General features: G+C 46.4%; 1 protein-coding gene across 8 annotated transcripts in view; it reads right to left on the reverse strand.

The window, feature by feature from the left end:
• Window positions 1-53: 53 nt before the first annotated feature.
• Window positions 54-22,170, reverse strand: part of ABL2 (ABL proto-oncogene 2, non-receptor tyrosine kinase) — a 75,065-nt gene continuing 52,948 nt past the window's right edge. For 2 of the 8 annotated variants that reach the window (XM_059728348.1, XM_019500261.2), the window contains exons 6-12: window positions 21,744-21,921; window positions 16,000-16,184; window positions 15,399-15,524; window positions 14,884-15,036; window positions 13,998-14,087; window positions 10,853-11,026; window positions 1,428-9,189 (exon numbers count right to left, since the gene is read on the reverse strand). In XM_059728348.1, coding sequence (XP_059584331.1) covers window positions 7,493-9,189; window positions 10,853-11,026; window positions 13,998-14,087; window positions 14,884-15,036; window positions 15,399-15,524; window positions 16,000-16,184; window positions 21,744-21,921 — 2,603 coding nt within the window. In that variant the 3' untranslated portion in view covers window positions 1,428-7,492. Of the gene's footprint in view, window positions 954-1,427; window positions 9,190-10,852; window positions 11,027-13,997; window positions 14,088-14,883; window positions 15,037-15,398; window positions 15,525-15,999; window positions 16,185-21,743; window positions 21,922-22,170 lie in introns of those variants that run through there. The other 6 variants (XM_059728352.1, XM_014596017.3, XM_059728350.1 and 3 more) reach the window with 4 other exon arrangements.

The raw sequence follows: 22,170 nt of genomic DNA on the forward strand, positions 1-22,170 counted from the left end.
CAGCACACATAGGGCAAGGACAGTTCCTAAAGCAGCACACCATGGTTTAACTGTTTTTTATAGGCAGGGATTTTTACTACGTGCTACACACTTTGGCTTTTGGCCAGTCAGTGTTACTACAGAGCAAGGCTGTTTGCTGTCTGGGTTACCAGCCAAATGATAAAAACCATGTTCCAGAAGGCCCAAAATGTCAACAGCACTGGTGGGTGGGGAGAGGAAGAGTGGGATGATGTGAATAATCACTTGCTCTGTGGCCAGTGGGTCAAAACTCCCTTCCAACACAGCCACTTTAGGGAAGATGAGGTAAGCCAGCACATGCTGAGGACAGGGTTCAGCTCCCTGGGTTTTGCATGTGTGTGGACCTTTGATCTATTACATTTTGAACCTCACAACTGCCAAGTATTCCAGCTTCAGATTGAGCAGGTACATCTAACATCAAGCTATAGTGGACTTTGGCCTAGTACTGCCACCTGCCATGTCACTTACGGGTAGGGCTCCACATACCTTTTAGTTCTGAGCAGGTCTAGGCCAGCTCATTGCTTACTATTTGTTTTTTCTTTCTGCTATCTCATTTCCCTTCTTTGATGCAGTCAAGGGAAACCATGCTGAAATCCAGTTGGCTTGTTTATGCCAGAGTCAAAACAGCATTAGTGCCCAGAGCAAACCTGCCCTGCTACACCTCACTAAACAAAGGGCTGAAATGTACTAAAGAGAAGATAGTTACTCATCTCATTCCCACCACTTCAGTCTGAGGAACAAAAAGGTGACAAGGCACACTGCTCCATAAGGTACTCTACCTCAGCATTACCTGCTCACTTTACCAGAAGACTGGGGAAAAATAAGACAAACTCATTCTCATTCCTCCTGACCTGCTGTAAAAAACCCCAGCAGGTATTACTTGTACCTTCAGAAAGAATGACTGCAGGTAAAAGCATCATCTTGATCACTGAGACCTGGAGAAAAAGAAAAAAAAAAAGCAGAAAACTAACAAGTTGGCTTTCATCTCTGTGGTGGTTAGTGCTGTTTTAAGTGAAACTGGAGGGAAAGTAGTAGATTATTCTGATTTAATTACTCCATTTGAAAAGCATAAATGGTGTGGCTGGAAACAATTCTCAAAACAATTCTGGATCTAGGAGTTGCTCATTAGAATTATTTTAGTCAAGAACTGCATAACTTCAGCACAGCTGAGAAACCAATTATATCAATCCCTGTACCTGGACTGCTGTAGCACTGAGGAATATCATTTTGCTCTTTGTGCCTAGAAGCATCTGCTATCCTGAGTGCCAACTGGACAATCCTTTTCAGTGGAGCTGGCATACAAATACGTAAAAGAAAACAATCCTTGCATGTTTTAAGCCAAATGCACAGAACTTCCTTGGTTGCAAGCTAACATTTAAATACTCCAACAAAAGCAGCATACATTTGAGTTCATTTGCCAATAAAATATTGCAACCTTTATTTAAAACAAAATGCAAATTGGCAAAACCTTGTGAAACAACAGGCAGAGGCCCCTCCAAGAGCCTTATTTACATCAAGTTTAACACTGTTTGCAGTTCACAGTCAGACAATAGAGTGAGAGAATTAAATTAGAAAAACAACCAAAAATATATTACAGTAACAATAAAAACAAAACAACTGACAACACTGGTAGAGTGATTGGTGATTAGTGTGTTTTCAGTTTAATTCAGTATCGTTACAAACTGTGCTGAGCTGATCAGATTCTTTACCCCCTGTGCACAACACATACACATACCCACACATACTTGGGAAGGGTGACCCTTTGGTATAGCCATTTGTAGTTTTGTAGATAGAAATAAATCAGGTGTTCCATAATCTGCAATTTGCTACCAATAAGAAACGGTAAAGGTCCTGATCTCCAGTACAGATTTCAGTTCCATGCCTATCCATGCAAAACCCAGCTGCAAAAAGGTACTGGGAAAAGTGTGCTGCCTGTGCTGAATTGGGGGGGGGGGGGGGGGGGGAAAGGAGGAGGCTTCTCAGCATGCTCTACTCATGCCCCTTGGGCATCTATTAATCCCCTGGCTATCTGTGACTGGTGCTAGAAGCAGTAGATTGCAGATCTTAAAACAAAACAAATAGCAACACCCAGTCTGGGACTTAACTTTTTCTAAAAGTGTATCTGACTCACTAATGCTTGTCACAGTTTCCAAAGCCCTAGAGAAACTAAGCAGCTCCCTGGAGCAGGGAGATTCCTCAATGATGCTTTGTCCTCATTTTGGGAGAGTGCTCTAAATGACCAACACAAATGGCAGGCCAAGACCTCTGTCCCTCATCCAGGATCAAATCCTGAGGCCCTTACTCAGGCTTCAGTGAAAGGTCAAACAAAGCCAGGTGACTGGCAACAGGCAAAACCTGCACTCCTTTACTCAAACCTCAGTTCCTATGTAGCCTGTTTGGGAAGCAGCAATCTCTTACTTGCCACATGAGTGAGCACTGACCTAACAATGATGCTGTGAAAACAAAGCAGTGACTTGGGTCACAGTGCTGTGTTGCTCTGCAGCAGGCAAAAGATGGGCAGGCACCTGTAAGGTATCTGTGCAAAGACCTGACCCTGGGCTTCAGCTTCTGCCACCCGCAGTGACCCAACGGGATGTGCTTTATGAAGCCACAGAAGAACACACGGAAACTTTGCTAGTGGGTCCACATTGTCATCAGGATTTTACTACAGTAAGTCCCAGGTGATTTGGGGAGGCATCCTATCAACCTGACCAGAACACTGAGGAACTCTCTAGCCTGTAGTCCAGAGGCTGTGCCCTCCCCCTCCCCACATTCGACTTTGGCCCGCAACTGCCAAATTTGATGATATTCCAAGGACTCTGTTCTTAACCCAGCTTTATTTTCCCTTGCCCCCACATCCAAACCCCCCTACTAACAATGTGTTATTCAACAGGGAGATGGCTTTGATTTAAGGACACACAGAGTGGAGTGCAACGATTCAAAATTGCTAACAGACACTGGTGCAAAAACATCCCCGGTGCTCATTGCTACAGAGAGGACTAGGGAAGCTGCCCCTGAGGGGTATCCCCCCACTGTGCAGGGGTGAGGTGAAGAGAAAGTGCTGAAGTTCACATGCTTGTTGCAAGAAGCTGCTTGGGCCATGTTACCAGGACCCTGTCTGATTCACACTTACTGGCAGGCTGATGCCAGAGTGAACTGAGCAAGAAGCCAGACTGCAAACAGCCTCAATGCACAGGCTCTCCCCCTTCCTTGCCCACAAATACCAATTCAATTTAGTGGCTGTGCCTTTCATTAAGGCCAGCAAGTTCCTCCCTCCCCATTACATTCGTAATATGGTACTGTACTCATCCTGTGCAATGAAGAAAGCAGAGAGGCCAATGCAGCTAGGAGCCTTAAAGGCCAAGTGAAAGTCAACCTAAACAAAAGGGGAGGATTTGTAACATTTCTAGGTGGCCTCCGAGACAGAGAACAGGAGGAACTGACCCCTATTGCTGCAAACAGATTTCACTCCTCCCACCATGGGCGCTGTCTTGCAGCAGGGGGACAATGGGCAATCCAAGCAGCAGAGTAATAGCTCCAAAGGCATGTCTACAAAGCACAACAGTACCACAGAGCTACCCCAGCTGGCTCCAGAAGCAGCATCAGTACTGCACCCTGCCTGGACCCACTGGCCAGGCTAAGACCAGACTGATGTAGCTACTGATGTACCCTGGCTCCAGGAGCCAACCAAGTATCTGCACTGTGCTATGTACACACCAACTTGTTCAAAGCTAGCACAAGCTTCTCTACACAGCATGGCACTGCACCACAGTAGACAGAGGTGGCAGCAATTCTGCACCCCTCACAGCAGCTTCCCCGTCTATAAAACAGATCAGTTGGAGCCTCAAAAATCAACAATAGCTTAACTGATTCATCCAATAGTGGCAAGTACAAAAATGCAGACACATGATACAGGTTGAATGGACCAGCTCCCCTTCCCTCCCCACCACCTTAATTAAAAAAGGAAGCATAAGACATCAAGACCTGCAGGAAAATAAGTGTAAAATTAAGAAGCCCATGAACTCCATTGCTGCATCTTCTCCACAACCCCCAATCTTTGCGTACTTGATCTATTGCAGCACATGCAATAGGAAAGTAAAAGGCCATGGATTTATCAGCAAGACTGCAATCTGAGGCCCTGAGCTACTGTCTAGAGTGGATTAGAATTGCTCTGTGCACCCACCCTGGAGTTTAACCTGTGTGGCAGAAACAGGGCGTGTGGTGTGAGGGAGGAGCTAGAAATAACACTTGTTTTAAAAAAATATTCATGGTGGATAAGGATGGACTGACAGGGGAGTTGAGCATCAGAACTGCCTGGAATGTCCGAGTCTGTCCTTCCCCGTTTTTACCGCAGGACTTCGAGACAAACTGGAATCTGGAAGGACATTTGTTAAGCTCCAGCATCTGCACACGTGATAGAAAATGTTACCAATAAAAAAAAAAAGTAGTTTTCAAAACTTGGTGATAAGGGCCTTCTCCCTCAAAATTGCCCTGTTTCTGTCTATCTCCTGCAATGACAGCTCTCCAGGTCAGAAAAAACCTGAATTTCTACAGTTAAAAACTATACTTTTAAGGATGAAAAAGATAGGACAAAGCAATACAGAGGGACCCTTTCACAGGTCATCCTTTTTACAGCAGATTTGTTTAGGGTAATGCACAGTTATGACCAAGATAACTGAAAGAGACACAAAGGGCGCCTACACAGGTACAATGAAGCTGCTCTGACGTGCTATAATTACAGCATGTCGGGGCAGATTTGATTAATCAAGTTTGCTGGAGTGTGGTAATTATCATGCTCCAGACTCCAGCACTGCGTGCATCAGTGTCCCTGTGCTAAAAATGGTGGCAGGGTGTTTTAACTAAAGCACCCCCACCACCATTTTTCAGCATGGGGACACTGATGCACGTGATGATCAGGGGGCTTTAAGGTGCATCCCTTTACCCCCTGCAGCACATGTATAAACATCCAAAAAGACAAAATAGAAAAATTGTTGAAAGGTTCAGGAGATAACAATGGCAAAATCCGACACCTGCTCTTGGTACTTACTCTGTGCTCTGGCTGAGCACAAACTACCATGTGCAAGGAATGCTGAGGCAGCACCCCCTAAACTGCCCTCACTTGGTGCTAAGGCTTGAAGCACAGGGGTCTGCATTGGAAGGAAGCAGTTGAACGGCCAACCTATTGCAGAAACAGGCATCAGATCCTGTCATGTGGTCCAAGTGCCAGGCAGACAGAGACTAAACATGCTGCACTTCCATTGTCCCCATTTCAACACTACCAGCTTGAAAAGACCAAAACTGACTACCAACTTTGATTTTCCCATCACTGATGCTACTTGGCCTTTTTTTTAATTTCATTTATCACAGACCACAAAGCTCAACTGGTCCATTATATTCAGAAACACACACACATTACTCCACTGCTACACTTGCTCACATGTAGCAATGAAACTTGATTTATCATAAAGCAACCCTCTAAGCACAGCTGACACTCCTCCTTTGAATCACAGGTCTCAAAGTAGGACAACAGGGTAGGGTAGCCTGGGGGTGAGCCACTTGCCAATGTTATACTGACCTAATGGAAGAGTGGTTTGGGCAGTTTCTGGGTTACCACTAAGGCAGTTGTAGTGTAAGGGTGACAGTGAATCAAAAATGGCTCAAGAGGACAGGACAAATTCTCAAGAACCTCTTACTTGAGATTTTTTATTCTTACTGACCCACTGCCAGGCCTCAACTTCACACTTCACCCCCAGACCAACAATGACTTTACTTAAAAGCAGTTTGATAACGTTAAAAAAATTAAGATTTTAGCTAAAATGTAAGATTTAAGGTGCAGAGCAAGTCAGACCTTTAAACAACCTCACCAGCTCTCCAGCAAAGAATGGAACATAAGCAAAAACATTCATTAGTGAGCAGGTACTTGGAAACGCGCACCATGCCCACTGCTTCCCTCTCCTGAAACCATGCAAGGTAGTACAACTCTTCTCTACATGCCAGCAGCAAACAGCAAGGAAAATTGTTTCCAATTCTGTGGATTGTCAATATGCAAGAGAGCACAAAATCCTCAATGATGCTACATATCTGAGCCATGCTGGTTTTCTTCAAGCCTCAGATACAGAGGAGTATATTGATATACTAATATAGACATTCCCGCTGGAGACAAAAGGAAGATCCATGTATGCTCTACATCAGTAAATGCTATCTGCTTTCTATGCTCCAGCATCACCACCACCACCTTGCACTCCTTTCATATCTGTGCAGCCTGATGCCCTGAAGAGGTAGAGTCCTGCAAGTCAAAACAGGTGGGTACCTTCCAAAAAGCCACCAACAGTTAATGTTATGTGAGATCAAGGGACAGATACTTAGATGACCGTTAGCAAAACCTGCAGCAGAAGGAAGACAGTGGGACAGTAAAGTTGTATTTTCTGGTTCCTAAGAGGACTGTATTAGTGTCGGCACTTTTAATACTAAAAAGGAATGTAGAGAACAGTGAGAAACTGCACTGACAGGAGGCAGTGCCTTGCCAAGTATGGATCTTAAAGTGACCAAAAAGAGGAGAGGGAGCCAACATTGTACCAAAGTTACAACAATCTACAGAAGACACTGGCAAATTGTGCATGAATCTCAAACTACTTGCAAGTGACCAGTAGGCAACATCCATGCTAGGCTACCTGAAGCAGGAGTAGCCAACCAACCCAAGTGAAGGATGTATGGTGGGGTAGGGGCATAATCCAGTGGCAAGTCTGCCCAGTATCCCTTCAGCTTCAAATTTAATGAAAATATGAATGTGTGATGTCATGGCGTGGGCAGGGAAAGGGGTTCATTTCATTTCATATATTAACTCGTTTTGTAGTTCTTATTACAGCAGCCACAGCACTGTGGAAGTACGCCATCTGGGCTAGTGCATCCACTTCCAGCAGCTCTGAATACCATCAGTGCGTTAGACCTCCTCCTCCACAATCACACGGAATCTCCCCCTTCAGAACTCTCAGCATGAGCGCCCGCAGAGTCCCGGTGCCTTTCCCTTGTGATCTCAGGAGGCCAAAGCAAGCATTAGTGCAGAAAGGGGAGGATCTGTACATCCAAGTAGCCATACAACCACACAGGTACTCTGGATATCGGAAGGGAAACCACCCTCACCGAAACGAGAACCCACCATCTCTTCTCCTTCCTCTCATTGGAAAGAGTAAGGAACTGCTCTCCCTTGTAGACACAAGCAGATCAGATTTTTCTGGTGAGGCAATTTTTAAACATTCTGCCCCTTCAGCTTCAATCTACCCCACTTCTCCCTCCCTCCAGCATAGCCTTCCTCCCTCCCTCCCCATATTTGAGATGAACCTGTAAACGAGAGGAGAACTCAGTAATCTGAGGTACTTCAAACTCACTCAAGTATCAGTCTTTCCTTCTGAAATCATCAGTACAGAAAAAGAGTTTCCCCTCCATGTATATTTTCTTCTACTAAGATTGACAGTAGCTACCTTTGAACCACATCACTGATTTCTTGGACACATGACAGTAAGTTATTAAGGACCGGGTTGGCCCCGGGCACACTAGCAGCTGTGGAGGACACCTGCAGTTCCTGCAAGCTGAGTTCCAGTTTGCTCACGGCTTCCCGGAAAGCAAATTTGTTGCGCATTTGCGGGATACAGTCGACATAGCCTGAGCAGTAATCCAACAACTGGTGCCCAGTATCCACCAGCTGGCTGTTTGGCGTTGGCTCGGTGATGGCACTCGAGAGGAGATCTGCACACTCCAGCAGTGCCTCCTTGCTAATTTTGTCCGCAGAGATTTTCTCAGCTGCTTGTTTGGTCTTTCTTAGTGCCACTTTGGCACCTGCCGTGCCATTGGCCATTTTTGCTGGGGAGGTGGAAGACAATGACAGAGGCACTTGAGGTGGAGGCAAAACGGGCCTCACAGTTTTTCCACCAACAGGTGCCACCGCTGCCTTTTTACCACCTTCGCTCATTTCTGGTCCATGCTGAGCTCCTGTGGTATTATTCTGCTCTTCTGCAGTATCTGAGCCAGTGGGTGGCTGCTGTAGGAGCCTCATAACTGGTGGAGGAGGTGGGGCACACTTTGGTTTTACCCGTCTGGGCCGGTCCCTGTCGCCGGAAGATGTAACCTGATGCTCAGATAAGAGCTTAAATTTATTACCCTGAGAGTCTGTGCCAATGAGCTGCACGTCTGCTGGAGTATGTTTTAGAGTGGGTGAGATTAGGACTGGCACTTTGTGGTTATGAGTGGTTGGAAGTATTGCTGCAGCCTTTGCTGGAGAGGACCATCCTGGTCTCTCTCCATCCTCTACTGTCCCTTGCCTTGTACCACTATTTTTTTCTTTGTTTTTAGGGGCTGCTGTTACTACTGGACCATCCTTCTCTGTGGCAGCTGACTCCCCCATAGGGGGTCTGAAAGGAAGAGCTGTGGCACCTCTTGGCAAGAATTTGGCTTTTGGTCTCTCTCTGGTCACAGCAGGGCCTTCTTCAAACCTTTTAGGAAGCAGGTCATTGGACCTACCTGTGCTCTCATCTGGCTGAGAGGACGTGGAAACTGTCCTTTCCAGTTGTATTTTTGACCTCTGGGAATTTCTGGGAAGGGTCATTGCCATTCTATCCTGCTCTGGAAGCCCTGAGGACATGGAAGATGTAGAGTTTGACCTTGGAAAAGGCTTTGAAGCTTCTTCATTGCCAGTGGGTTTCCCTGCTCGTAAACCCAGTGTTTTTTTAATCAAGCGTGGTGTAAAGAAACCTGTGATGCCTGACCACCCGCCACCAGCGCTTGCACCCCCACCACTGCCAGTACCACCATCATCACTGCAGAAGTTTCTCTGTGCAAAGCCTCCACCATAGCACTTGGGTGGGGCCAGGTTTGAATCTTGCTGGGTGGGAGGAAAAGAGAACCCATCAACATGCTGCAAGGAAGCAACAGATGAAAAATTACCCGTTAGCTCATATTTCTTGTGGGGCTGATTTTCCATCTCGCGGAAGGAACTGCTGCGCTTTGGAGGTGTGGGGGCATTCCTCTTCTTCATGAAAGAGCTGAAAAAGCCACCTTTCCTGTCCCTTGTAAAGGTGGTCTCTTTGGCATCTTCTAAGAGGCTGCTGGGTGACTTGTCCCTCTGCTTGCGAGGCAGGGCTGGAGACCCACTTGTTGGTTGTGCACTTCTGATAAACCCTGGAGAATGGAAACAAATGGGAATCAAGAGCTGATTAAAAACTCCAGCTTGCCCTCCTCCTGCTTGGGGTAAAATGCGTCACCAGATATGCAGTTAGGAAGGAATTTTTCCACACAGACTCATAAGAACTGCAAGTTTTTTTGCCTTCCTCTATAACACAGGGCATGGTCTTCTTCCTAGAATTACCTGAGCAAATGAATCAATAAACTCATCTGCTACAGTAGTGGCAGGCCTCGCCTCCCCCTGCTTTTTGCCTGAGGCATAATGTAAAACAAGACTGTCAAACTGACGGGCCCACGGGCCCCTGCAGCTGCCTCTCCCACTGCTGCATGGTGAGGAAAAGGCCTAAGAGGGGACTGTATTGCCAGTGCAGCAAGAGGGGGAATGGAACTGTGTGCCACCTGTGCAGTCTATGCAGTTGGGGCTAGAAAGGAGAACCTGAAGGGTGGCAAGGGGAAAGGGAAATCCCAGGGGCCACATGGTTGCCACCTGTACTGAAGTTGGACACCCCTGTAGTAGGGTGTCCAAGCTTTTGTTTTCATAAAATGTTCTGTGGTTGGATGCGTGGCTACTGGCCTGTTGATGCAAACAATTGGACATGATAGACTAGGCCCTTTCCAGCACTGTGCTCCTAAACCTGCCTGAATCTGTAGGCCTGGGTTTGAAAGACAGCGTATTTCTGGGCAGATGCAGTGTCCTTTGAAATTTTAAATTTCACGCGCACAAAAAAACCTCAATCATGCAAGCTGGAAAACTCAACATAAGAAAAAGTTCATACGACACCAAGGATCTGTTGTTCACCTCTAGTTTCTATTTCTTTTTTTTTTTCTCCCTGCCCTTTTCTTCCCTGCTTATAGGTCTTGTGCTTTAAACTATAAATTAAATAATCTCTTATTTTACTGTTTGTCAGTTTTGCTTATGAAGTTCTAAATCAATTTAAAAAAAAACAATAAAAATGTTAACATTCAAGATGGCGATGAAAGTTATCAAACCAAAAAAATGCAGTTTACACAGTAAGAGATCAGGCTGGTGAAGCTGGAGTGGTAGGATCTATTAATATGTTCTAACCCTTAAACTGCTGTACACAGCCTGAAATGAACGGTTGTTCATTCAGCTGAACAGTTCAATGAACTGAGAGCAGTGCAGGGAATCCTGCACAGCATCTGTTCAAAGCCCTGTTCTTGTTGATCTTAGAAATCCCTCAGTTTCATAAACAATAATCAGAGCACGCACTGCCAACCGATATGCCCTATTTCACACATCAAGAAAAAATGCCAGGCTGTATACCATACCCTCTCAGCTTCCCCAAGAAGTGAACCGTTTCCTTATCCTGAACCCTCCCCAACACTACTCCAAAAAAAGCAAGACACAGATAAGGCTCACTGTCTGCATGCCTATTCTCAGGTGCATTACTTTTTCTTGTTCTACCTTAACTTATATGTGCAACAAGTTAATGGGGTTCATTGAGTAATACCACTTTATGAGGGCTGGCTGGAGTGTGGTTGAGCCTAAAAACCATCCTGCTGAGATGAACAGGTGCACATGTTCAGTTGATATAAGTAGTCACAGTACTGGCAATGTCAATAAAGAGCTACTAATAACTTATACCAGATGAAAACCTGCCCTATAATGTATGGCCACAGTGACTCTTACTGCCCATACCTGGTGCTGAGCTGGAAGCCGAATGCTCCACAGCTTCCTGTGTTCCTTCAATATTCTCCTTGTTCTCTGTCTGTTTCTTCAAAGTTCTAGTCTTGGAGGGAAGCATGGGTAACCGGGGCAAATAAGGAACTACAGATGATGATGAGGCTGTTCTTCCAAGCTCTTCTGCCACCTCTAAGAGGGGGTGGGGGAGAGGAGATAATAACAGAGCGTCAGGAGAACAGTGGGATCAGAGATTAGTAAAGGAAAGGAAAAGAAAGTCTCTACTGGAGGTCCTTGTCCAATTGTACCTTATGCCCCACCTACACAAGGTCAAAAAATCCTGGTCCCACCGGCTGGGGGGGGGTGTTGGCTCCCAACAGCCAACTGAAGCATGCAAAAGCGACACCAGAAGTCCTGCTGTGGCACTTCTGGTTTTTCCGCTGCAACCGAGTCCCACCTAGAGGACCCACTGGTTGAGAAACCCTGTCCTACTGGATGCAAGGATATAAAGCAGAGTTTGGCAACCTACAAGCCACAGAACTAAAGGTTTCTGCAGCACTTTGGCAGCACAGAAGAGTAGTGGTGGCAGTACTGGTGGAAGGAAAAAAAGAAGGAAGGAGCAGTGACTGCAACTGTGGCATGGGCAGGGTTGGAAGCAGTCCACATAGAGCTAAATTCTGGGGTTGGAAATGATCCACATTCAGAGCTAAGCTCTGTTAAAGCAGTCCCTCCTGGCTGCAAAATGTTGCGGACCCCTGCTGTAGAGGATTAGTTACCATAGTTACTTGCATACAATATGCGTCTTTCCCCCACAAATCAGCCTCCCAAAATTGAGGTGTGCATTTTAGGCAAAGAAGCCATTTTCTTCACTGGAAAAGAGGCATGCCTGGACACTGTGCATGCTATGCAGCTGTCAAGCTGGCTGTGATTTATGTTTGGCTCAAATATGAAGGTATGGAGTCCTGTGTTAGCCCTCTCACAGCCATAGCTATTGGCTGAGCACTATTAGCTTGTGCCTGAAGCAGCACGTGAGGTTGTTGGTAGTATCTTAATGAGGCTTGTGATGTGAAAACAACAATTTATTTATAGTAACTTATATAAAGTACTTACAGTAAAGTACTTAGTTTTGCTACTGCCATTCCAAGTGTCTGGGACCTAAATGTACGTGAGTAAATCCTCCTGAAAACAGACAGTCTAGGAAACATGACATTCCAGGAGACAGTCTGCTACACCAGGAAGTTCGTGCTGCCTCACCAGACTTATCTCATAGGATGCCATATTCCTGGACCCTATGTTCCCAGGAGAACTTATTCTGTTATGCAGTCAGCCGTGACCCTAAATTTTTTTTTTTTTTTTTTTTTTACATTCTGCTTTCCAAAAAACAAGTTGTGTGTTTTATTTGGTGTCATCTTGGATGCAAAAATATATAGTATTTCTTAATGGTTGCAGACGCTGGTTTACATCCAAGTTCAGCAACAACAAAAAATAGTGATAACTGTAAAACACAAAAAAACGAAAAACAAAACCCAAAACCAAAAAAGCAGCTTCTATCCCATGCCAGGGGTTGAGGTGCTGCTTATGGCTCAAAAGCTGCTCGACTCTTAGTAGAATGGCCATTTTCATCTGCATAGAAACACCCCTGTAGTAGTATGTCCCTTTAAGAGGAAAGTTGGGCTTGAAGTAGAGTACTCCCCTTTTGCAGCTGCACCATCCCATTAACAATAAAGGCAGATTCTATTTTTTCCTAGCATTACATATGTACACACAAGGGTTAGGCAAGGCGATAAAACTCCTGGAAATTTGCCAAGCTGGGGTTTGTTTGGGCAGAACAACCTTCTCTAATGGAATTTTAGCCAGGTGTGTTTTCTGTGGTAGTGAAGGGGATGGATCAACTTATTTTACATTTCAAAGAAGGCTCAAAGCTTTTTAGGAGATAGAGATAGCCCTGCCCTCTGTTGTTTGATACTAGGCACGTCTACACGAGACAATGCACAGTAGACTAATTTCACTGTGCATTAGCGTATCATGGCAAAACCCATTCTAAAGCACTAACACACAGAAAAATTACTGAGCATTAATCTTCACAAAAAAAGTGCACGCCTTTGCTACTGTGCAGTAGTGCCGGCTACTGCACATTTATGTAGTACCACATAGAGGTACTAAATTTAATGTGCAGTAGCAAAGGTGCATTAATGCATGTGTAGACACGCCCACTGTGTACCAACATTTTAGATTAAATATGTTTAATAGCTATGTGCTCAAGTTAGGTGTATCCATTTGTTGCTGGTAATAGCACTTTCCTTCCAGAGGTTAAAATAGTAATATGCGCTGATGAAAATCCATACCATATTTACTCACATACCACATGCACCCTTTCCACCAAAATTAGCCTTCAAAAATTGGGGTGTATATGTTAAATGGCAAAACTGATGCCCCACCCTCTCCCCCCCAGAATGGAAGCACTCCACTTAAATTCCTGCTCCACTGCATATTTAAAACCAACTGCTCAACAGCAGCAGTGGTATTTCTATTCAGGCAGCTGAGAGTGTCAGTTAACACACTGGCAGATTTTTTTCTCTTCAAAAATCACAGACTTGCCCTTAAATACCAGTCTTCAACAGCAGTTACAGATTCAGCTTTTCACAGGGAGGATGAGTGATATTAAGATTAGGCTCTGTCCCTGCTCTATGCAGCCATAACTCTAGAAATCTCTTTTCCTTTGCTCTGCCTTCCCCAAATCAAGATTCATGTCTCATTGGGGGGAGGGGGGGTATGCAAAAAGATACAGTATTTAGTCACTCAATTTCTAAAGTAAAAAAAAAAAAATACAGGCCAATATTGCATGTGTGTGTTCTTTCCCTTCTTTTAACTCCCCTTGAAAGACTATACTTAAGTTCTGTAATATAAATAAGAAACTTCTATTATGGACTAGATTTTATACTTAACACCTATTTCATTACCCCTTTATACCTAAACAAATTACTACAGCTTCCTCTGGACTGGAATATTTTTAATGCATCTAATCTCACTGAAACATATATGAGCACAATTCTGTACAACTGAAGAGCAAGACTCTAGCAGAGTAAGCCTCAATATCCTGTAGTCAGCACCATGGACATGAAATACCACATTTACCAAGAGGAGAAAAAGCAAGGGTACTCACCTTCTGATATGCTGGAGTCATGGAACATAGTTTCAAAGGCCTGGTGGGTCTCAGCAAATGATGGTCGTTCTGGGGGATTCCACATCCAGCCTATGGCAAGGTAGAAAAGTTCTCAACGTGTGCAGCAGGAATTACAGATAGTCAGCTTGTCTTTTTTTTTTTGCAGGGGAAATAGTCTGAGGATTTGAGTAGGTTTTTGCTAAGATCACTTATTCCACAGCCAGCATGTCAACAGTGCACAGTTGCTAGTATCCCGGATTATTTCAGCAGGAATCACGGACAGGTATAGCAAGGCTGTAGTGGTGATTGATCAGAAAACCATTTTTCAACCATAACAAAGCATTATCATGCTGCCAACACTAATTCCTTCTCACCAATTTTTTAATTAAAAAAAAAAAAAAAAAAAAAAAAAAAAAAAAAAGTAACATTTCCTTATTTGCCATCTCAGCCATGGAGATTAAAACTCTTCATTAACCATAGAGAAGGCAGATGTAACAAAATAGGCCAGGCTTCCAGATTATAGTTGCCCAAGGTGTTTCTGCCACTGAACTATGGGACTATTCTAAGGGTTATAGTACCATCTAGGCCACAGCCTCTCCTGGTGGGACCGAAGGGTGTCATTTAACAGTCCTAATTCTGATGGGGATTTTCAGAATTGAATGCTTAGTTTCAAGCCAGTATCTAGTGTACATCACGCTTTTTACACAGGTCACTAGACACCCTTCAGACAGTGAAAGTATTTTAAATTACCAACATCAGTTAAACGTGAAGGGGCAGATCAGAAACAAAAGGTTCCACATTTAATTATGGATTCTCATCACTATCCTAGATTCTTACATTTCCTTCCCAAAATGAAACGGAGGAGGAAAAAAAAGAAAATCCTCACATGCTCTCATCAGTTCATAAACCTTTGGGGGACATCCTTCTGGCTGTTCCATCCTATATCCTTTCTCCAGCAGATCATACACCTGTGAGAGGTCAATACCTGGGTATGGCGACATCCCATAGGTGGCAATTTCCCACAACAGCACCCCAAAGGCTGCAAAGAAGAAGAAAAAAAAAACAATTCTCATCTATCCCTTCTTTTCTTCCATGGGATGAGTCCTACCAGTCTCGTATATAGCCTGAAGCAGTCGCTTCTGCAGATATTCATGTCAGCCTTCAGGGGATGAGATAGAAGACGTACAGGAGTATATGTGGTATTTTACAAAACAGGGGTGGGGTCTGTAGGAGCAGGAACTGGCACTGCAGGGTGCCCACACCTCCTGCTTTGAGCCTCTAGGCTCCCACTGGAGCAGGCAGACCATGCCAGAGAAGCTGCAGTCAGGGACTTTGCAAGTCCCCAAAGCAGGTAAGAATTTTCATCCCCCAGACTTCCCTGCTTGAAGGCATGTCCCCTACCTGCTGCTGCTGCTGCTATCCAACTGTCCTGGGGGTGAAGGAAGTTCCAGAGCCACTTCAACCAAGCAGTGTAGAGGCTGGGCTCAGTACCATGGGCAGATGGGTTCCCTCTCCCTGGGCCTGCTCCTTGGGAATAGACAGGGAGAGAGAATCCACCCACCTGTTGCCACCAATGTCTCAGACTGAAACTAGCCCCTGCCCAGACCAGCTGGGAGCAGGACAAGAGCTCCTTTGCCCTTGGGACAGGAAGAACACAACAGCAGCAACTCTAGCAATAGCAGACAGACGGGCAAAGGGAGTAAGGGCGAATGTGACAAGACATGCCTCTGAGCCTGGACGGGAGGGGAGGGGGGGGGATTTTTATCTTCTTTAGGAATTAAAGTACCTGGCTACTGATCCTGTCATATGGTTAGAAAGGGAGTTGTGGCCATGCCACCACCTCCTCCGCATCTGCCCATGAATATACATGCTAAGAGAAGTCAGAGTGTTGTGATGGGTGACCTGGTCTGATATCAGCGCACACCCTCTTCCTCAAACTCCCTTTATCAGGTGTTATAAGCTCTCTGGGCTACTACAGATGAGGACTTTGAACACATCTTACCCCAAACATCTGATTTAATTGAGAAGGTGTTATAAGCCAGGCTCTCAGGAGCTGTCCATTTGATAGGAAATTTAGCTCCAGCATGAGCTGTGTAGGTATCTCCAGTCATCAATCGACTCAAGCCAAAATCAGCCACCTTCACCACATGATTTTCTCCTACCAAGCAGTTCCGAGCTGCTAGGTCCCTGTGTGAGAAGAAATGCAGTTAGAATTGCTTTCTCAAGAACTATCTGAAATTTTTATCCCAGTGTATGCACTGTTTATGCCTTGAACTAGATTCTCCTTCCACCCAAACTACTGAGTCACAACCACTGTCCATAGCTAGAGCACTACACTTCCCAGTTGGTTCAGCTCACGCTATTAATGATACCATATGGTACCTAGAAGTGTTTGACACTCATTGTAATACAAACTACAGTCAAAGACCCACTGATAAATTTTATGACGGGATGAAAAGCATTAACAAAATAGAAAGAGCAGAAAAAAAAAAAAGAGCAATTCTTCTGTTGCAAAGAACTCAGAAAACCCACAACAGGTCTGAATGTTTTTGATACCTGGAGAATTGTAGGCAGCAGAGTCCCCCAAGGCTCTGTCCTGGGACCGGTACTAATCAATATTTTTATTAGCGACTTGGATGAGGGAGTAGTAAGCACCCTGCCCAAGTTTGCTGACGACAAAACTATGGGGGGAGGTAAACATGCTAGAGGGCAAGGAGCAAATCCAAGTGGATTTGAACAGGCTGGGGAGGTGGGTGGAACAGAATAGGATGCAGTTTAACAAGGATAAGTGTCATGTGTTGCACCTGGGGAGGAAGAATCATCAGCACTCCTATAGACTGGGAGGGACCATTCTAAGCAGCACAACTGCGGAAAGGGACCTTGGAGTCATAATTGACTCCAAAATGAACGAGTCACCAGTGTGATGAGGTAATAAGTAAAGCAAACCGCACTTTCTTGCATAAGTAGGTACATCACAAACAGGTCTAGGAAGGTGATACTTCCCCTGTATGCAGCATTGGTCAGGCTGCAGCTGGAGTACTGCGTCAAGTTTTGGTCACCGCACTTCAGGAGGGATGTGGATAACCTGGAAAGGGTTCAGAGGAAGGCCACCCATCTGGTTAAAAGCCTACAGAAGAAAAACCCTATGTGGACCGATTGGGAGACCTGAACCTCTTTAGCCTCCACAAGAGGAGGCTGACAGGTGATCTTGTGGCCACCTACAAATTCATGGGGGGGGGGGGGGGGGGGGGCGGCATCAGCAGGAAATGAGGGATACAACCTTTACCAGAGTGACAGTCGGGCTAACTAGAAACAACGGACACAAGTTAAAAGAGAGCAAATTCAGGCTGGACATCAGGAAAAAGTTCTTTATAGTGAGGTTCGCCAAAATATGGAATAGGCTTCCAAGAGAGGAGGTGTTGTCCCCTTCCTTGGAAATATTCAAAAGGAGACTGGATAGACACCTGGCGCTCTTTCCTGCCCAGGGCAGGAGGTCAGACTTGATGATCTAATAGGTTCCTTCTGACCCTAATAACTATGAAACTATGAATCCCATTTGAAACTTGAGTTTATCTTGTGAATCAAGTATAGGTGTTTGTTCACCTACCAATGTTAATACTGAGCGACACCTTGTAGCACACCTAAGGATCTCATAGCACCTGAGGGTGCTGCAGCACCCTGGTTGAGAATTACTTGCCTACCTAATGTATGTTCACTTCTTACCCTGAGAAGGATCCAAGATTTGATGTCCTTTCAGCATCAGTAATCACTAAGTCAGTTGCATGCACTAATTATACCCTTCCACCAGGATCTGTTCGAGCACATCTTTCACCTAAATCCAGGAGTCCTCAGCTTCAAAAAGACTATTTTGAAGAGAAATTCAGCAACTGAGAGGTCTGAAAATAAACCTGGAAGAAGCTCTTTTCTCACAGAATAGGTAGAGACAAAATAATCTCCCACTGTCAACCAATGACATAGAGAAACCACAACTGAGATTGATGGGGCAGTTCAGAATCTAGGGCTCTTCCTTTAGCTTCCATTAAAACCATCAGTAAGAGTGTTACAGTGACAATGGTTCTGGGTTCATTGGGAATAGGATAAATTCAGCTCTCGACAATCCCTATGAAGAATAGCAGCCTTGTCACATTGTCTTGACTGAGGGTCAGCAACCTATAGCCAGCCTGGGCCAGACAGAGGGGACAAACAGTGGCAGTGGCCGCTGAGTCCCAGCACTGGCCTTCCTCAGACTCAAGCTGGGTCCTTCTGGGCCACTGCCAGAAAATACTACTGACTGCTGGTTTTGATCCAATTAGAACAGGCAATTTCTTTACACCTTCCCTCAATATTAGGGGTGGGCAATTATTTTGGCTGGAGGGCAGCTTAATGAGTTTTGATGAGCTGTCGAGGGCTGCAACAATAGACCTGCCCTTTGGCAGGTGCCCCACCCCCTGGGTGCCATCTTGGGACCAGAAGTCCCGCCCCCTAACTCTTGACTTCTGCCACTGGAAGTCCCTCCCCTTGTCCCTGGAAGGGCTCAGGGGGAGAATAGCCACCTTGGAACCAGAAGAAAAACAAATCATATACTAAGAGTCAAACATCTACTATAAACGTATTTTAATTACATTTCAAAAAATATTTTTGTCACGATTTATGTGTTTGCATAGTTTATGTAGAGGTGATTCCATAATATGCCAAAAATAGTCTTACTTTTGTATATTGTGTGGGTTGTGGTGTGTGGGGGAGTATGTGGGATGCAGTTCCGGGGGGTGTGTGTGTATATGGTGGGGTATGTGTGTGGGTGGGGGTGTGGCGGAGGGAGTGTGAGATGTATGCATGCATGCATGCATGCATGCATGCATGCATGCATATATATAATAGGAGGCTTGTGGGTATGGTGTAGACAGGGTGTGGGTGTGTATAGGGTTTGTGGGGTGTGATGGAGGATGAGGCCATGTGGGGACCCCCCACCACCACGGCACACAGCCCCTGTCACTGGCAGTGGGTCCTCAATGTGCTCACGGCCCATAAAGGTGCAGCCACTCAGCAGCGCACAGCTCCAGCCCGTTCCAGGAACTGCACGTGGTGGCAAGAAGTGGGAGGCAGGGCAGCTCATGTGCAGTTCCTGGCACCCGTGCACCACTGGGGTAAAGCTCTGCGCAATGGAGCCAGCTGCCTTCCCCACTCCCTGCCATGATGTGCAGATCATAGGACTCCGCGAGAAAGCAGGGGATGTGGCTCCCTTTTGGCAGAGTCCCGTGAACTGCATGTGGCAGCAAGAGGCAGAAAAGGCAGCCAGCTCCATCATGTGGGGCTTCCCCCAGCTGGTGCACAAGTCCCTGGAGCTGGACGCGAGCCACACGCAATAGAGGCGGGTAGGCCTGGCTCCATTCCTTGCCGCCACATGAAGCTCCTAGAAGTGGCCAGAACCATGTGCTGCTGGGCAGCTACACCTGCACACACCATGAGCACCCTGAGGTCCCACCACCTGCTGCTGCCACCAGCAGCAGCTTTGAGCCATGGGAGGAGGGGGAAGCGGGGGGTGTGGGGGAATCCCCACACCCCTTACCCCATAAACCCCACACACCCATGCCCTGCCCATCCAAGCTTCACACTCCTGCAGCCCCACTGGGCACAGGCCCTGGGCTCTATTCCCACCCAGCTGCAACTTCCCTGCCTGGTGCCCAGATCAAGTGCTGCAGCAGCAGGAACAAAGGAGGAGACACTGGAGGCCAGGGAAACAGAGCAAGTCCCCAGCAGCTGCAGCAGGGTAATGGCCCCACCCAGAAGCCTGAGACCAGGCTGGGGCCCTCCTGTGTAGGAAGGTGGGAGTGAAGCGACCTGGCTGGGTGCAGTAAAATTAATTGGGCTCCTGTGGGCTGGATCCAGCCCTCTGGACTATTTTGCCCACCCCTGCTCACCCCCACTCTCATTAAAAACTAGGGGACTGTAGTGTCAACACCTACACAGTCAAATGGGTCACTAACTGGCTGGAGGGCCGCACCCAGAGAGTGGTGGTGGACGGGTCATTTTCAACCTGGAGGGATGGGGGCAGTGGGGTTCCGCAGGGCTCGGTCCTCAGGCCTGCACTATTCAACATCTTCATTAGCGACTTGGAGGAGGGGGTAAAAAGCACCCTGTTCAAATTTGCAGACAACACTAAGATGTGGGGGGAAGTGGGCACGCCAGAAGGGAGGAATAGGCTGCAATCGGACCTAGACAGTTACAGAGGTGGGCGGATGAGAACAGGATGGGTTTCAACACTGACAAGTGCAAGGTAGTACACCTGGAGGGGAAGAACCAGCAGCATAGCTACAGGCTGGGGAACTCCCTTCTTGTCAGTGCAGAGGCAGAAAAGGATCTTGGAGTCATTATTGATGCCAAAATGAACATGGGCTTCCAAGGAGGTGATCCTCCCCCTCTATGCGACACTGGTCAGGCCGCAGTTGGAGTACTGCGTCCAGTTCTGGGCGCCGCACTTCAGGAGGGATGGAGGAGGGCCACTTGCACGATCGGGGGCAGCAAGGCAGGCCCTACAAGGAGAGGCTAAGGGACCTGAACCTGTTCAGCCTCCACAAGAGAAGGCTGAGGGGGGATCTAGTGGCCGTTTACAAACTAGTCAGAGGGGAGCAGCAGGCATTGGGGGAGTCCCTGTTCCCCCGAGCACTACCAGGAGTGACAAGAAATAACGGTCACAAGCTGGCAGAGGGTAGATTTAGACTAGATATCAGGAGGTGCTACACTTCACTGTCAGGGCAGCTAGGATCTGGAACCAACTTCCAAGAGAAGTGGTGCTGGCTCCTACCCTGGGGGTCTTTAAAAGGAGGCTAGATGAACACCTTGCTGGGGTTGTTTGACCCCAGTACTCTTTCCTGCCATGGCAGGGGGTCGGACTTGATGATCTGCTCAGGTCCCCTCTGACCCTACAAACTATGAAGCTATAAAAGTTATAAACAGCAGCTTAATTTTTATGTTTCCAGACTATCATGAGTAAAATGTTGTTTTGGGTCTGTTCTAAAAAAGAGCTGTTAAGAAGAGTACTTGAAGTCAGAGAAGACAGGTGAAAAAAGGCCATAGATGCCAGCAAGTATTACAGATAGCTCAACCCTGCCCTAAAAATTCACAATACCCTCTAGAATCAGACTGTCCAACTGGTGGGCTGCAGGCTGCATGTGTCCCTCTGCCCATGCCAAGGGGTTACATTTTAGCCCACAGATTCCTGGTCTGGGCATTGCTCCCCACCATTGTCCTGGTGGCTACTGCTGCTCTGCTCTCTGGGCTCCCGCTCCCTCCTCCAGGCTCTGCTGCCTGTTCCCATCCCTGGGTGCGTGTGTGGGGTAGAGGGTAGCATGGGGCTCAGGGACCTCATGGCCAAGAAGCTCAGGGGGACCCAAGGCCTCACTGCAGTACAAGTGGGGGAAGTCCCATCACACAGTACAGAACAGGAATGTTGATGCAGTGCAGGAGAAGGGGTGAAGCAGGGAAGGGTACACGCCCAATGCAGTCCATGCAACATGAAGCCTGAGGGGCGTGCAGCTCATGCAGCTTGTGGCAGGGGGCTTCTGGCTGGTCTTTCAGAAATTGGATGGGCTGCTCTAGGATAACATCCAAACTAAAACAGCCTGTAGAGGATCCCCACTTCAAATCACATTTCTAAGTTTATGAGAAATTCTCCACAAAGATACCGTATTTTAAGAGGCAACCTACCCCTCCCCTTTCACTGAAACAGTGTAATGTTATTTTACCCACCTGTGGATAAAGTTCTTCTTTTCCAAATATTCCATGGCAGACGAGATCTGGGTGGCCATGTAGAGCAGCACAACAGCGCTCACCTCCTCCCGGTTGCATTCCCGTAGATAGTCCAGCAGGTTCCCATATGGCATGTATTCTGTTACAATGTAAAAGGGTGGCTCCAGTGTACATACACCTGGCAGCGGGGAACAGAGAACTAACATTTACACTCACCTCAGTCCTAGTTTATCAAATATCTTTGTAGGATCGTATTTCCATTTATTTTTGATTTTCTATAACAGCAGCATACTCCAATCAGCAGGATGAATTAAGAAGTTATAATTATTTCTTTTCCAGGGCAGGGTTGGGTAGAGATGCATCATTTCATAATGGAGCACACAGCAGTTGAAATTATTGGAGTTCTTCACATTCCCAATACTTTTTC

This window comes from Alligator mississippiensis, chromosome 5 (genome assembly GCF_030867095.1).
Source record: "Alligator mississippiensis isolate rAllMis1 chromosome 5, rAllMis1, whole genome shotgun sequence".
Classification (NCBI taxonomy): domain Eukaryota; kingdom Metazoa; phylum Chordata; order Crocodylia; family Alligatoridae; genus Alligator; species Alligator mississippiensis.